At 43.9% G+C, this 16,232-nt stretch overlaps 1 protein-coding gene across 5 annotated transcripts in view; it reads right to left on the bottom strand.

Annotated features, from left to right (window-relative positions):
- Positions 1 to 1,642: 1,642 nt before the first annotated feature.
- The window catches only part of HTR1F (5-hydroxytryptamine receptor 1F), a 118,535-nt gene continuing 103,945 nt past the window's right edge, over positions 1,643 to 16,232 (bottom strand). For 2 of the 5 annotated variants that reach the window (XM_027784675.2, XM_055802724.1), the window contains 2 exons: positions 14,608 to 14,702; positions 1,643 to 5,804 (listed from right to left, as the gene is read on the bottom strand). In XM_027784675.2, the coding sequence (XP_027640476.1) occupies positions 4,667 to 5,767 (1,101 nt within the window). In that variant the 5' untranslated portion in view covers positions 5,768 to 5,804; positions 14,608 to 14,702 and the 3' untranslated portion in view covers positions 1,643 to 4,666. Of the gene's footprint in view, positions 5,805 to 7,922; positions 11,101 to 14,607; positions 14,703 to 16,232 lie in introns of those variants that run through there. The other 3 variants (XM_055802726.1, XM_055802725.1, XM_027784676.2) reach the window with 3 other exon arrangements.

Genomic DNA, 16,232 nt, shown 5'->3' on the forward strand with positions numbered 1-16,232 from the left:
TGCTGCTGACTTCTGTTTGTTCTGTTCTCTGTAATCTTACTTCTTAGTCAAACTCAGTATCATCAGGGCTTTCATTTCTTGAGTTACTAAATGGTGGCTAGGAACACTAGATCAAAGAAATTTCATGTTGCTTTTAGAGGTTTAGCCTTCCTGGTCGAGAGGGAAAATGAGAAATTTGAACCAGGCTCCCCAGAAGACAGATGAAAAATCCTGAAAAAAATAATCTGTTTAATTTGTTTCAGGATTTTGCAGGGGAGGATATCAACACCTTGCTGGTAATTTTTAGCAGCTCTGCTATTGGCAGTACTGTCCCTGTAGTAAAGCAGCACTTTATGGAGGAGGAACATGAGAGCCACCAGCAGACACCATTTACTGCTCACTTGGGTGTTGGAGTGCCCGTGAGCGCCTGCTGTGACCCATAGATGACTGCTGACCCATTAGCTCTCCGTCTGAGAACAGCTGCCCATGCACTGGTGCAGCTCTTGCGTCTAGATGAGACAGTGTTAGGTTTATGCTTAATCCTTACAGGTCTGCTACAAGGATTTCCTCTTGCTTTTCTTGCAGCATTTACTCTTTGGCGTGTGGAGTTCAAACAAGCCCTTCCTTCCAATGGCTACAGCAATAGCAATGATTTTCTGTTTCCCTTCTGCAAGGGAATCTGAAATGCAAAGACCAAATAGTAATGTGTACTTGCCTAGAAATAATGTGCTGAGTTTGTAACTACTGGAGAAAATAATTCGGCACATAGTTATTTCCATGTACCTCCCTAGCACCAAGAACAATTAGACACCAGCTGAAGACAGTGACTGCCAAAAGCGCATTTGGATGAGGTGGGTGTTTCTGGGTGGTACAGTCATGCATTAACAAGTGTGACTGCATCACTAAAATGAAAGTATGTTTGTATCTCCAAGCCCTTTGTAGGGATATGCCATCCTCAGGAGGAAAGGACACCAATAAAGCATCTGGCAGGGAGGAAAAGCAAAGAAATGAGTTTAGGATAGTGAGGTGTAGTTAACTGCTTGCTGTTAGCAAAAACCATTCACCTGAACTGGATATAGTGTTCACAGCTGCTTCAGAAATCATTCACTGTGAAAGCTGGAGCGGGAGTAGGTCAGCTGCTCCCAATCCAGTTCTCTGGGTGTTAGAAGAAATCTAAACTGATGGGCAGATGGGTGGGCAGCTGCAGAAGGGATAGGGATCCAGGGAGCTTTGTGCAACCCTCAGAGGAGATGTAAACCTTTTTCCTGCAAGACACATACACAGTCTTCTGACAGAGCTGGGAAACCAGACATAAATTTTTCTATTTGCTGAGACTGAACTCTCACAGGGCACAGAGCTACTTGCAAAAAATCTTCCCTCCACTGCATAAAATCTTTCTCCCTCTTGCTCTTTGAATCCTGTGCTGAGCTCCAGTAGTTGCCTGTGTACTTCATGGGTAGGGGAAAGCAGCATCTCATGGAAATCTTAACCCTTATGCATATTGAGAGAGGAACTCACTTTTTTTTTTTTTTTTTTAACACGTCACATGCATGGATAAATGCTAGAGATGAAACGGTACTGTGTGGGGTTGTGTGATAAAGTGTTCGGCACAGTGGATTCTGTTAAGAGAACGAGTGATGAGTTGCAGTCAGACACCAAGAAATGATGGTCCACAAGCCGCAAGTGCTTTTAATAGGATAACTACCCACTCGTTTGCTTTGATTTCTTGTAGTTGCATCTTCCACCACTGGGGCATTGAAGGGTGAGCAGATACAGCTCAGTGAAAATGATACAAAAGCGACCACCCTGCATCTTGAGAAATGTTTAGCAGCTTAATTAGATTCAGAGTATAATACTGTTAACAGTGCATAAATGATAGCTGTCCTCTGTTTATCTACATACTGTTCCATTCTTTCAGCTTTACCATTATTATTTAAATGTATTTTAAGTATCTTTTCTCCTCAAAAGCAACCCCTATTTTTATTTCTAATTTGATTTCACAAGATATTGTCAAACTTCGTAAGTGTAAGAGGATAAACAATATACTCTACCCTCCAGCAGTCATAAAGGGAGAAGCAGGGGGAGAGGAAGTCCTGCCCTTGGATATCCAATGTTATGACTCAGTACTCAGGAAACGTGGGAAACGGAGGTCTTCAATCTTAAATGTTTCAGTGGGGTTTCCTTTGCTGTCTTCTGCTAATCTGCTAATCCTTTTAAGAAAGCTGAATTCCATAGCTTTTTCTAGAGACAGTAGAGCACAGCTGATTTTTAAAGCAGTCTTTCTTTCAGCATAATGCAGCCATTGCCACAGCCGCGGGGGCTGCAGAGGTTGTGCTCTGACTGCAATGGTAGTAACGTGTGATAGCTTGCACTGAGCATGAGCCAAATTCCATTCTGTCGCATCCTAGTATCTTCAAAATTTAACTGTGCTACCGCTGTGCTAGAGCTACACGGTATGACAGGTGAGCTTTCCATTAGATTCCTGGCTGGGTTAAAATCAACAGTAAAGCAAATGCACCATTTCTAGTACTTCTGAATAGCATCTCATTTGGACCTTGATGTGAAAGCAGAATACAGCAAGTCGCAAGTGACAGAAACAAATTAGTTCAATATTTCAGGTTTCAAACCTTGTCACCTTGCAAGAAACATCTCTGGCAGCTGTTGTGTCAGCTGGTAGCTAGTGGGGAAAATGCAAAAATTATTGAACTCCAGAGTTTGTAATACAGTGGAGGGAGAGGGGGAGACAGAAATAACGGTGATGGCTTCTTTCTGGGTTTTCTCGTCTAACACAAACCACTTGGAAGAATAACTGCGAAGACCAGTGATACCTTTCCCGAATGCTCAGCTTCTTTGTGATGTCCCTAAGCAGCTGCTGGCCCATGTGCCAAATCAGAGTGCTTTTGCAGGAGGCTGCTGCTGCTCACAGCAGGGTTTGTAGTTCCTGTAAGGAGCCTCAAGTCCCTGTTGCTGCTGGACAGCACTGAATGGCTGGCAATGAATTCAAAGCCAGGGTCTTAGTGATGCAGCCTGAATCTGTCCTGAAAAGTGCAAACCCTGTTGCTGGGTTTTTGTGTGGCTCGTAGCGACTCCTCTGCACGCAGGGGCAAATGCTCTGTTAGTACCCTTAGCTGTCAGCAACACTGCGCTGCTGGTTTTGAGGCAAGGGCTGCATTTGCACTCCTTAGCACTGTGGCTTGGCATCTAGAGCTTGTAAATCAAGGTTGGCCAGGGTGCTGCCTTTGAGGCCTTAGGAGGCAGCGCACAAAGAGGTCTGTTCGTTGCAGTTATCTTTGGCTGAACCAGCTGGAGTGCCTACAAGGTCTTTTTAGCTCTGCTCTGACTAGGGGCATGGAGTAGATGCTCTGTGGGAAGGAGGCGCTTAGAGGTGCCAACCAGTGAGCATCACACAGGATCCCCTGCCCAGGTGTGCGCTGCATACAGAGGTCACTTCCCTCTGCCCTTAATGCAGAAGCTGTGGCACAGCCTTTTCCAGAGACCCATGCTGCCAGCACCGTGGCCAGTCTCTGCTTTCTCACATGCTTGGAATCTTTCCATGTGCACAGCCTTTTCCAAGGGTGCACGGGTCGAGTGCTTGAGGCAGTCAAGAAAAGACTTGGGGATATCAGGCTTCTGGGGATGGAGGGCTGAACACAGAATTAGCCAGAGCTGTCAGCCCAAGTTCTTCATTAGGCGTCCCTCAACCAAACCTCACTAAGCCACCCACGCTCAGCCATGCGCTGGGGCCCCTGGCACAATCTGTGGCTGGCTTTGGTGCTGAAAGTCACAGGGGCTGTGCCTGGCCAGGTCTGTGAGGTTGGGATGAGGACATGAACCAAGGAGTGTCTTATGTTTCTCTCCCTTCTAACATCTCCATAAGGACGACCAGCTGCTCTTCATGTGCTTACCCTGGCTAGTCCCAGCTGAAGCAGTGTCTCAGAGCACCAGGCACAAGGCTCCCTGGAGGTGCCCCAGACTGTCTGGCTGTTTCCCCTGGGGCTATGCCCGCGTCTGTTGGGGCTGGGCAACTGGCTTGCTATGAAACTGGTAACCCATGAAATCACCTTGCTGGCTGCTGGGGTGCTGCGAGGACGTAACACAGGGATGTTCTTCAGCTACAGAAGGCAGCAAGTGCTGCAGCTGCACTCAGCTAATCAATGTAGGATGATGCTAGATATGTTTCAAGCTACTACCTTTCGCTGGGAATGGCTTGGCTCTGTGCTGGAGACCTGTGCCAGACTAATAAAATCATGTCTTAATTGCAAGGTGTATTTTATATCTTCTTATTTGCGGTTTGGATTTAAAAGCTGTGTGTTGTTTTACTTAAATTTCACTGATGACTGAGGGTTACTTTATTTTATTTTTTTTTAATTTTGTTTCTTTGTCTACTTCAAGTGTGTATTTCCTTCATATTTAAGGTAATACTTTAAGCTAGGCAGCTGGGCAAATCCCAAGTGGATCAGAGCCACAATATGCTACCTCTTTTTCCAGAGCAAAACTGACCCCAGATGATCCATCTCTTTAAAACTTGGGCAATTTATGCTTCCAGTGCTACGGATACAAAAGAATCATAATGTAAATGCAGAGTTCTGGTGCTTTCCCTTAAATACAACAAATGTCATTTCAGTTATATAAATTTATACAGGTTAAAAAACCAATAAGTATGTTCTCCTTATATGAACAAAAGCTCTTAAAGGTACTGCCTGCACCGCACAAGCTTCTGGAAGGCTTTCTTGAAATCGTCATTGAAGATTGTGTAGATTAGGGGGTTAATAAGGGAATTTATATATCCCAGCCATGCTAGGAAATTAGACATGTCTTCTGAGATGTGACATCTTTCACAGATATTAACAACTACTTCTTTTACAAAAAAAGGGAGCCAGCAGATCACAAATGCCCCCAAGATCAGACCCAGTGTAGTTGCTGCCTTTCGCTCTCTTGTGCTAGAGATTCTCTGTTTTTTCCAGGATTTCTCATGCTTAGATTCAGACCTGGGGCTTCGTAGGGTGATATTGATTTTATCACAGTTCACCAGGGGATCTGATGTCTTCTCTGCTGTGCTGGGCATAGAAGCTGATTTGGTGCTTCTTTCACCTGCGTCCAAAAGGACTTGTCCATTTACCTCCTCCCTTACGATCCGGCTGACGCTTCTTCTATGAAATGTCTTTGCTGCCTTGTATATCTTGTAATAAAGGATTAGAATCAAGGCCAGCGGGATATAGAAGGCGCCAAATGTAGAGTAAATGGTGAAAACAATGTGGTCGTGTTTGATGATGCATTCGTCATCCCTGCTGGTCGTCTGGTGCCGCCAAAACAAAGGCGGCATGGAGATAAAGATGGATATGATCCATACCACTGCAATCATGATGCCAGCATGCTTAGATGTCCTTTTCCGTGCATATTCCACAGCATCCGTGATTGCTCTGTACCGGTCCAAAGCAATGGCAGAGAGATGCAAGATGGAACATGTGCAGCACGTAATGTCCACGCTCAGCCAAATGTCACACACCACTTGCCCCATGATCCAGGTCTCCTTTACAATGTAAACAATGCTGAAAGGCATCACCAGGACTGCCACAAGGAAATCAGTCACTGCAAGAGAGCAGATTAGGTAGTTGGCGGGGTGGTGGAGCTTTCTTGTCACAATTATTGCAGTCATCACAAGAGAATTGATGGCTGTTGTCATCAGTGCAAGCACAGACAGGGTAATGGAAATGAGAATCTTGGATGTCACCCATCTGAATAGTTCTTCTGATGTACCATTTTGTTCGGTTGAGTTTATTAAATCCATTTTTCTTTTAAAGATGGTCTTTACCAGTGGAAGTTACCTGTTGGAAAAGTAAAAACATTCAGAAAGTACATTCTTAGCCGCCAGAAAATCTTGATTTTTGTTATCTTAAAAGAGTATGGGCCCCAAACTGATAAGAACCTCAGACTGGCTCCAGACAGACTTTCCTGGCTAGGACCATGTGGGATGCTCTGCCTCCAGAATATGGACCACCTCTTTCTCTTGGTGATGCTGTTGGGAAGGAGATGTTTGCGTGGCAGGGGAGAGGAGCGTGCTGTGATGCCCGAGATGGCACTGCCCTGTGGGGTGCCACACATCACTGCTTGGGGGAACCAGCCTTGCTCCTTAAGCAGGGCTGCAGTGCCAGTGCAGCCCCTGGGGCGCAGGACCAGCCATCCTGCTAAACACTTTGAATGGATTGTAGTGGGGTCTTGAAACCGGTTAAATGTGGACCATCTCAGCCTAAAGTACTACTACTGCTTTTAGGCTAGCACTGTCTACTCCCCTAAGCAATGTAATGGCTGTTGAAAACTTCAGTCCACAGGAAGCAGGCATAATGCTTCTTTTCTCTACATAAACTCCTTTTTCCCCATCAGTCTGTGAGTCCTTCCTTGTGTATAGATAAGTGTGGGCTTTCTAACCCGGGACATAGTTTTCGATCAAAAACAGGAACGTGAAACATTGCAGTACAAACAGAAGAAACAATTGTGTGTTGAAAGTTTAATTTTAGGTTTTCCTCTTGCACATTACATCTTAAGATGAAATGGTTGAATATATTGTTAAGCTTCAAATGGTTGACTTACTGTCTAACTGAAAAATTATACATAGCATCTTGAGAACATCATTACTTTTCCTCAAGTTTTGCTATTCTGTGGTCGTTGCCAAAGAAAACTGCAGAAAACTTGGATTCTAGTTGTTCTGCTAATGACTACAGAAACAGTATAACTCCTCTTAGGGCTCTGCAGGAAGCAAAAAGCAAAAATCACATAAATTCTCAGTTACGTTCTGGGGATGCACACCCTACTTTCTTATCCAGAAGGGTTTCTGAGCACTCTACAGACTGCAGCTGAAGTAGGAGTTTCCAGATTTTTAGACTAGAGCCTGTAACACAGTAAGAGGGTCAGATTTTTCATCCTTTTGCGAGTTTTGACCTGCAATTTCTTGTGTGCGTAAGATCTACCTGATGAACCTCTAAGTGGGGTTTTCTCTGAGAAATTTTGGAGTGTAGTGAGTGGGTTGCACATGTGTTGCATTGGATGCCACATGTAGGGAAATATGTGAAATAAGTGAATAATTTTTCTTAGGTAAAGTGGCTCTGATTAACTAAAGCTTTTTGATACTATGCTGGAGTGGCTGAAAAGAAAATCTCTTATACTGTTTATAACCTTGGACCTAGTTCACTAATTTGACTTGATATTCTAACCTGGGCAATGCTTAATATGCTATTGATCTACTCAAAAAGGTTTTTAGCGTTGCTTGACCAACATTTCATTGTGTGGAAGAACAAGGAAAGGAAATGTATTTTAGGTGGTCGTATTTACAAATGCTGAGCAGAATCTTGCCTTGTACATGAGCTGATTACAGCATGCATGTGCTCCCTTTCTCTCTCTGTCCCTCCCTCTGAACTTGAATACTTCACATGCATAAAAATAGATGTTTCATCACATCAGTGTCACCCTAAAACCTTCTGAATCCACAGTAATTGCTAGTTTGTGGATATTTTTGTCTATAGTTAGCTGCCTTCCAGAGAAGGAATAGGCACATATAGTATTATCGGGTGAATGTTCAACCTCTGCTAAATACATGTCCATTTTAAGCTTGTATAAATACATGGGGGAAAAAAGTTTATGGGGAAAAACTAAGATTTCTGTTGATATCCAGCAGCTGATCATATTTTAGAACTCATTATGGTTAATTACCTTATAAATTTCTAACTCTTTGGATATTAGTCCTTAATTGCAAGCAAGCAAAAAGCAATTCAGAGATAATGAAAACTGATAAATAGCTTTTGAAAGATTATTCACTTTGAGACCCTGGAGTAAGGAAAATAGTATGGGTGCGTTCACAAGACCGGTGTGTAGGAGTAAGTAGATTTCCTCAGTGCTGCAGTGACTTGGAGGCTCTTTGTAAAGAGGTACAGTGACAGAAATGTGCTTACTTGCCATGTGCAGTGATTATGCTTCTCTGCGTCGTTTTAAGGTTATCAGCTGGTACACTCGGATTTCATTCAGGCTGCTAGCATGGAAATCGAGCAGTATTGAAGACCATCATGCCGAGGTTTTAGTGTACTACTATTAGACGCATAATTCTTCTGGTGTTCCCTGTTTGTGGGGCATAACCTGCTTTTAATGGTACCCATCTGGCCATAGGCCCTCCTATTCCTACGTGGAGTGTTAATGACCCTCACAGCCCCGGCAGCAGGTGTCCAGGTAGGTCCCCGCGGGCTGCTGTGCAGACCAAAGAGTGTGGCTCCATCCAGGGGAGAGAGCAGTATGGTGACAAGAGCTGGCCTCCAAGGCAGTGGCTCCCTTTGAGGTTACAGAGCCATTCAGTGCTGCTTAGGACTGCCAGTCACAAAGTTTGGTGGCTTACCTGGCCATGTGGGATGGGGATCCTCTGCTAACCATGGTGGGCATTTGTGTAAGGCTATTGGGTGATCATTAGCTGAAAAGATTGCTTTATAAATATGTGGAGTTGAAATGCTGGCAGCATTTAAGGACTGCCACCTCTCTCTTTTTTGATCACTTCCAAGATGAACTAATTCTGGATTTTCTCTTGCTAGGCCGAACTTGGTTCAAGCAGTGGCCATCACTGGCTTCTGTCCTCAGCAAGCACTTGAACCGCTTTTTGTAGTAGGAAGGATGATGCTGTAAGCAGTGCACTGGATTAGGATGCAGGAGAGCTGGCTTCTGCCCCTCTGCTGTAGGCTTCCCTTGTCAATCTTTGAGCAAATTCATTAAGGTGCTTCAGTTAATTCTCTATAAAATAGCTACAGGAGTACTTCCCTGCTACCTTACTTTGCATGTTTGTGTTGTCTTCTTGTAGTAGCATTAATTATCTCTTGTATGCATTTAGTGCATTTAGGGAAGATCTAATCTCAGGTGATAGATACCCCCAGGTGCTGTGGGAATACTGGTATAACTACTTACTGCACTTCCAGCTCGGATTTTGCTGTTACCCCCTGTCAGTCTACTGAGCTTTTGCCTCACAAAGCAGGCACAGTCCCTCTGCCCTGCGGTGTGGGCATCTCCTTATGGCCACATACCTGACAGAAGACTTCAAAATGAAGTATAGAAGACTGGGAGCTGTCTTCTCTTGAGCGGTGAATTTACTTTGATGAACGAAAACAAACTTGCAGCCATGCTGAACTGAAATCTGTATTTCAACAATTATGGAATGGGATCAGCAGTGACATGTAACTGTTTTCAAAGAAATCTCCACAGTCCAGATGTTTTTAAGGCTACTTTTGTGGAACTGGCAGCTCCGTGACCCTCTCAAAGGAATAAGCTGAATCTTTCAGCTTATCGCTGATATCTCGAATTCCATGGAAGTTGCTCTTGCTGCAGGTGGAAGTGTTGTCTTTTATTATTGCCTTTTCAATACGCAGCTGTTGTTGGAAAACTTTGGAAAGACTTGAGGCTTCAATTGCATTATATTGTCCTGAATTTAATATTGGTGAAAATGAAGTTTTGTACTTTATCTTCATTATAGATCTTAACACAGTAAATTAACCTATAACTGCTATTAAAATACAAGTATGGTATTTCAGTTGACCCATTAAAATATTAGTCTTTGACTGCTGAACAAGAGCCCTGTAAACAAAGGAAGCTGCTGTTCACCTAAGATAGTGTGTCTGTTATTTTGGATACATGAACATTATTATTTTTGAGGAATTAGCCACCTCTATCAATCTTTTTTCCTCCCCTCCCAGATATGGCATGTTAAGGTGACCAGAACATAAGTACTTCCTTGTCTGTAAAAGCACATCTATCATCCTGCTGATCTTATTTAGAGAGCTTGGAGGAAAATGTCTGTGCAGCCTTATCGCAAAAGCAAACATTGTATTTGTCTAGTGGCCACTCACAGAAAGGGGAATGTTGGTGCTGCTCCTCAGTTTTGCAGGAACACGTGTATATGTTATTCAGCCCATAACCACCCATTTCTTTCTGAGATTTACAAAGTAGTAGTAAGATTGGTTTTGTTCTGTAGCATTAGCCTGCCCTTCCAGGTTTGGAAAACAGCACTCCTCTGCCTTTGAGTAAACCTGAAAGATAACATGAGATATGGGTTGCTGGACAAACACGGCCGGGAATGCCTTTGGGAAAGGCATCAGGAGCCTACTATTTGGGGTTCTGAATGTAGGCTGAACTGCCAGAAGTTTACAGCTCTTGTTTTTTGGGCCTGGTTTGCTTGATGTTGCTTTAAGCCCTGGCAGTGACAAAACTGGCTGATCAGAGTTTAAGTACTGCTTTTGCCTACAAGTTTGCTGAGCATACTAGGGGGGTGGGGAGGGTGTTTGCTTGCTTTATTCCATGTGGGTTCCTTAGCAAAATGTGTCTTTAATTTAAAAACAGTACTTAGAGAGCAAAATGAGCAAGTGATTGAATTAAGGGTATTTAAATTGCTGCAGACAGCAATAACAGTCTTTGTGCATTAAGTAAACACAGAGTTGTGCCAGTGGTACAGATAGATGCTGTTCATCCCTCACTCCAACGGGCTTCAGCTGGCTTTGAATTGATGAAGTGTTTCACTTGCTAGCAGAATCCCTTGCTCTATTGGCCGAGCTGATCTATAAGTCAGTTAGAAAGGCCCAGCCTTCTTGCTGCAGTGGAAACTGATCCTACAAACTTCTTTTCCAAGTAAAAGGGTAGACTATACTTGTTCCCACCTATCCTGTTTTTATCACCTGTTCATGTATAGGCTAACCAGATATTTACTGGAGGTAAGACTAAAACAACCATAGAAGGATAAAGTACCAGCCTTGCTTGGGAGCTAGAATTGCTTCTAAAACCAGTATTTATGAGCTTGTAAAAATCCTTCCTGATGTGGCTGTGTGTCTTTAGATGCTATGTGATGTACTGATGACAATTAGCTTTGTAACAATCAATCATATTAAATATGAGTAGAGGGAAATAATGCTCCTTTGGATTAAACATATCTTTTTAAGAAGGGTGAGCTTATACTTGAATCTGATAGGGGATATGTACTTCATTGAGCCTGAACCATAGCGTGCTAACAGAAGAGGAGACGGGCATTTTCACTTGATTCTTAGAATTCTGTCCGTAAATTCTTCTCACCCAATAACTCTTTCTAAGGCTCCTAAAGCTACAGTGCATCCCCTGGGACAGGGCAGGGGTGACTGGCAGGCTTGTAAGAGAAGCTACTTGCCAGCTGAAGGCAGCTGATGCAAACCTGCCATTTCTGGAATGCAAGGGAGTTTGAAGTGCAAGCAAAAATCACAAGGTTGCCAGTTTTTCTCATCCAGTCTGCATTTCTGCACATTTACAATTACCTTTATTTTCTTTTCTGGTGTGGTGGGTTTTTTTTTCTCTGCATCTGCTACTCAGCTAGGAGGTAGAGTTATTTCCAGTTCTTAACCTGTCAGCAAATGTTTGTATGTGCATGCTGAAGTAATGCTTTGGATTCCCTGTTTTGGGTGCTATTGTCTCAGTCCATAAGACTGAGCACATTCTGGACCTGAAATGGTCCAGAACGTGAGCTGGAGGAATATCTCAAAAGCTGTTTAGGTTTTGCTGTTTGAGTCTCTATTAGTTTGAGTATAAGTAACTTGTAGAAGGTCACAACACCCCCATTTCTAGAAAAACAGATGACAAATAAATGTAGAATCACAGATAAATCAATTGAACTAATATCAGCTAAAAATCATACAGAATTTTGCCTCCCAAGCACCCTTCAGGAGTAGATAGGTAGGCTTTGCATCATGCCCTGAATGTCAGTGTAAGATGCGAAGGAAATTGATCTGAGAGTCCTGGAGAAGAGGTGCCTCCAGCCTGGAGATGCACAAATCTATTTATTGCCTGAGCACAGGCACTCTGATTTCTTACGGAATGGCAAAGAAAAGTCCATTTCTGTGCCTTGAATGCAAGGCACAGAAGTTGTGCAGTAAACCTGCATTTGATGCTTTTCTTAGCTATGTTGTAGTCTAAGCGTCCCTGTGCTGGCAAAATGATACTGTGCAGTATGTTTTGTGTCAGCCACAACAAAGATGATGCTTGGTTTAATTTTCTGGATGGCTCTCTAAATTCTTTCAGCCATCAGAAATAATCCCAAATGGCTAAAATGACAATGTCTGACAGATGTAGCTCTGAAAGTTACCACCCCATGTGTCTGCTCTGTCAGGTTATTGCTCCAGGAGCAAAATAAGCAGGAGGGAGGTGGTGCTTCCACTGAAGCCACTGAAATTCAGAGTCCAACGGCTTGCTTAGGCTGCCAGGGAAGGTGAACTTGCCCTCTGCCACTGGATGCTGACAAGAGATGCAAGCACCAGCTTTGTCAGGACCAGAACGAAGGCAGTGATCTCTGGCAAAGGGGCGGTGTGAAGCACTGAAATAGCTTCTGTCCTTATCTCCCTGGTGTAACTAACTCACCTTCATGTTTCCTACTGAGGCTGTATAAATTGCGGTGTGCTGTGACTCCTTTGACACATCTCCCTCCAGGAGGCTTTGGTCCTTGCTTCGTTACTTCATGAGCATTACCAAGTGCTCTGTGTTTTCCAGTCTGCAAAATACCAGACTGCTCAAGCCCAAATGTGACAACCCCAGATAACAGGGATTCCCGGGGCTCTGTCACAGGGGGGCAGCTCCTTGTCCTCTGCATTTCAAAGGTGTCAGTTCCTGGGGAGGTACCACCTGAGCTACCTTTAGACTCAGCCAGGTAACCATGAGCAGAGCACGTGGCAAAACCTGCCTGGGAAGCAGGGTCGCTATATAGGTGGGGTTACCCTGCAACGGATGCGCTCCTTGATGCCTTTGTCATGTTCTCTACTTGCATTTGTTGGGCTGCAGTGTAGTCCTGTGCTGCTTGTCAAGCCTGCTTGGAGGATAACCCCCCTGCTTATTGCCATCGTATCTGTAGCAACTGCTACAACTGGAAGAATGATGTTCAGATGTAATTATGCATTCCTTGCCGCTTCTAGTGTTGAAGTTGAGGCTTTGGGGCTTTGCCTCCTTTTGGAAAATTAGTCACTTATCTGTGTTTGCTCTTTAAAACAGATGGCAGAGGGACATGAAATAATCTAGCTGAGGGGAATGGGGGTGGGGAAGGCAAGCCAGCTTCTCAACCAGCCCTCTGGGAGGAGCAGCAAGAAGGAACGATATGGTCCACAGGATGACAGGCTTGCTTATATAAAGCAGTAAGCATGTTCTTCTTCTTACAAATGCAGCTTCAGTTGTTGGGTGACTGGAGAGTGATATGAATTTGATATTTTGGCTGGAGAAAGGGAAAAATTCAGACCCATATTCGTAATTCTGCAGAGGAGATGACAGTGATTTACTTGTACATTAGATGAGGGGATTCAGTTTCCTCTCTTATATGAGGCTGGTCTGAATCCCTAGCCCAGGCTTCTCAAGGCAGTGGTCTAGATAGTTGCCTTTTATATTGTATATGGTGTGGAAGGGTCCCAGCGGACCAGGTCCTGGACAATAGTGCCCATGGGAGCAGCTTTCTGCCATCTCAGAAATTGCTGGCATTCTGAGCTCTGTAAATAGATATCTGTGAGAAACGTAGTGTCTGGGCACCTCACCCCCCTGTGTGAGCTCTGTGCTGAAAAAAAAATGGTACCTTCATGATTGCAAATATTCAGCCAAATTCCTATGTTCTTTAGAGGCACGTGTCCCCTTGGATGGCTAGTCAGGATCTGAACTTGGACCCTCCATATCATGGGGGGGCCACTCACTTCCTACCACCACTTTTTGGTACCCATCCTTAATTTAGTTTGCATCTAACAGCCTGAAATACTCTGTTCAAGCAAAAATTTTCTGTATTGGGAAATTTTTATAGTTTAAATTTTTTATTTTAGTTCTGTTGAAGAATAAGCAAGGGTTTTGTTTGTTTTTTGTTTCAAGTTTTTCTTTGGATTGGCAGTGAATCAAAGAAATGACTATTCACACATCTCTATATATAATTTGTACAACTAGTTTTATACTGTGCAGAAGTGGCCTGATTTCATGATTATCAAATAAATTTGAACAGTGAGATAAAAATGCAGAATGGCTTTGCTTGAGTTTCAAAATACTGCCTTTTAGATAAGGGTTTGAATTCTGTAGAAATCACAAAGCAGCATTGGAGCAAGGAGGTTGAAAGGCAGTTTTACTTCCTTTGAACAGTAATAAAACACAGCCTTGTTTCTCCCACTTCCCACTCATCCTTGTGCTTTGGGGCCAAGTGTTCTTTGCCAGCCCTCTGAAAACACATACGTGCACAGTTGTAAGTCACAAACCTTTTTCACTGATACCCCTGCCCCTGAAACTCCATTACAAGGAGTTCAACTTAAAAAAAAAAAAAAAAAAAAAGAGTAGTATTTTCTAGTTAATAGGTATTTTGGTGGAATAGTTCCTGTATTACCTGACTTCTAAGATAATGTGGGCACCTAATGTCTTAGTTCCTTGTGAATTTTGCCAAATGTGTTTTTTATTATATAATAACTGTGAAAGATTTTATTCTACTGGAAGAAACTACCTTGCTTACTCCTGGACAGTAACGAAACAATATCTTCCAATTCAAGTCTGGAAAAGATCTCTGTTTCAATCTACACTGTAAGAAAACATCATTTTCAGACTATCACCTGGGCCACCAGTAGGTTTAGTTTTCTGCTGTGTGCTCACCAGGGCAGCTTTGAGGGAGAATTGGTCTCAGCAGAGTTTGTTGGAAGAGGGGTGAAGGTGGCGTGTCAGTTTGCTCCTCCTCTGCAGCAGGGGCTCTGCGTGACACAAGAACAGTACAAGTGTGTAGTTAAACACAATTTGGAGAAATGGCAAAATTCGCATAATCTGCAATCTCAGCTCTGCCTAGTTTTTAAGAGACTGATGCTTTTTTACAAAGACTGACTGCATGCTTCCCAGTGTCTTTCTCTGTACTTTTCACCATGCCGTTTATCTTTCTTCTAGTCCTCATCTGATCATCTCATAGACTGAAAGTCTTTCCCTAGGTCTTGTTATCCATATGTGATTGAATAACCCTATCAGATAGTAAACTCTGCATTGGGTTTGTCCTAAACAGCAGTTCTCTTAACGTTTTCTTTATCAGGACTAACTGAGGCAATTCAGGCTGTTTCCTCTGAATGATGTGCGTGTAGCCCCGGCCAAGAAGTGCTTTAAGGAAAACAAACAAAACAGTCCTTAAAGGTGGTGGGTTTGAAAGTGGGAGGAAAATTAAGAACATCAACTTTTTAGCGGAAGTAGAACTCAAAATGTTTTTTTCCAGTCTCCTTGGGGAAGACAGAGAGGAAAGGAACTACACGCAGCCAGGAAACCAGGCAGAATTTAGCGAAAGCTTTCTCAAAGTGATGCATCCATGGGAAAAGATTTTTGTTATGGAGGAATACTTGGTGGTTTTTTTCCTTCAGACAATGCTTTTCTGTCAGAGGGTGCCAAGCTGCCTTGCCCTGATAACTTCTACCAGCGACCAGTGGCAGCTCTAGGGAAAGACCCTGTACAGGGTGCGAGGAGGGGAAGGGCAAGGGCAAGCTCCTGCAGTTTGCCTGGGTGGCAAAAGGACTCTTTTAATGGCACAACAGACCCTCTGTCGTGCTGGCAGACTGGGGACACCCAGGAAGCAGTGAGCTTTGGCTGTGGAGGGTGCTCCTGTTAAGGTCTGTGATGCGCAGAGCCTTCCTGGAAACTGCTACGCAAAAGCTTAGCGTGGAAAAAGTGAACTTTGAGACCACAGGTGAAGCTCTGGACAGGCAGGTGGAAGGCTGGAGAAGTCTTACTAAGTGAATCTGGGATACTTGCATGGGCAGGTCCCGTGCTGGAGCTCTGAGATAAAATCTAAAACTGGGAAGCTGCCCAGGAGTTTTCATTTTAGAAGTGGTAACGAAACAGTCCTCAGGTCTGGCTGGCTTGGCTTGCTGTGGCTGGACTGGCCCCACCGTGCGGTACTGTGTCAGCCTGTAGAGATCCCAGCTGTTAGCCTTCTTCGCAGGGAAACGGACTCACTCCTGCTGCTGGAGTTCGCATCGTGAGGAGGCAGAGAGGGACCATCATACAGTGGAGACCGGTGCTTCCTAACTGGCACTGCAGTGTTTTTCCAGTGTTTCTACGAAGACTGATTTATTCACCACTGTGTACACTTAGGTGGGGAGCTCTCTTTCCAAAATCCAGATGCTGTGCCTTCCAACTTCAGTCTGTACTAAAAAGGACACCGCTCTTGCATGGGGTGCTGCAGTGCCGGTAATCAAAACGTAGAGCTGTTCTCGTACATGCTTTCTCCTGTGTGGAGGCAGAGCACT

The sequence above is a fragment of the Falco peregrinus genome, chromosome 4 (assembly GCF_023634155.1).
Source record: "Falco peregrinus isolate bFalPer1 chromosome 4, bFalPer1.pri, whole genome shotgun sequence".
In the NCBI taxonomy this organism is placed as follows: domain Eukaryota; kingdom Metazoa; phylum Chordata; class Aves; order Falconiformes; family Falconidae; genus Falco; species Falco peregrinus.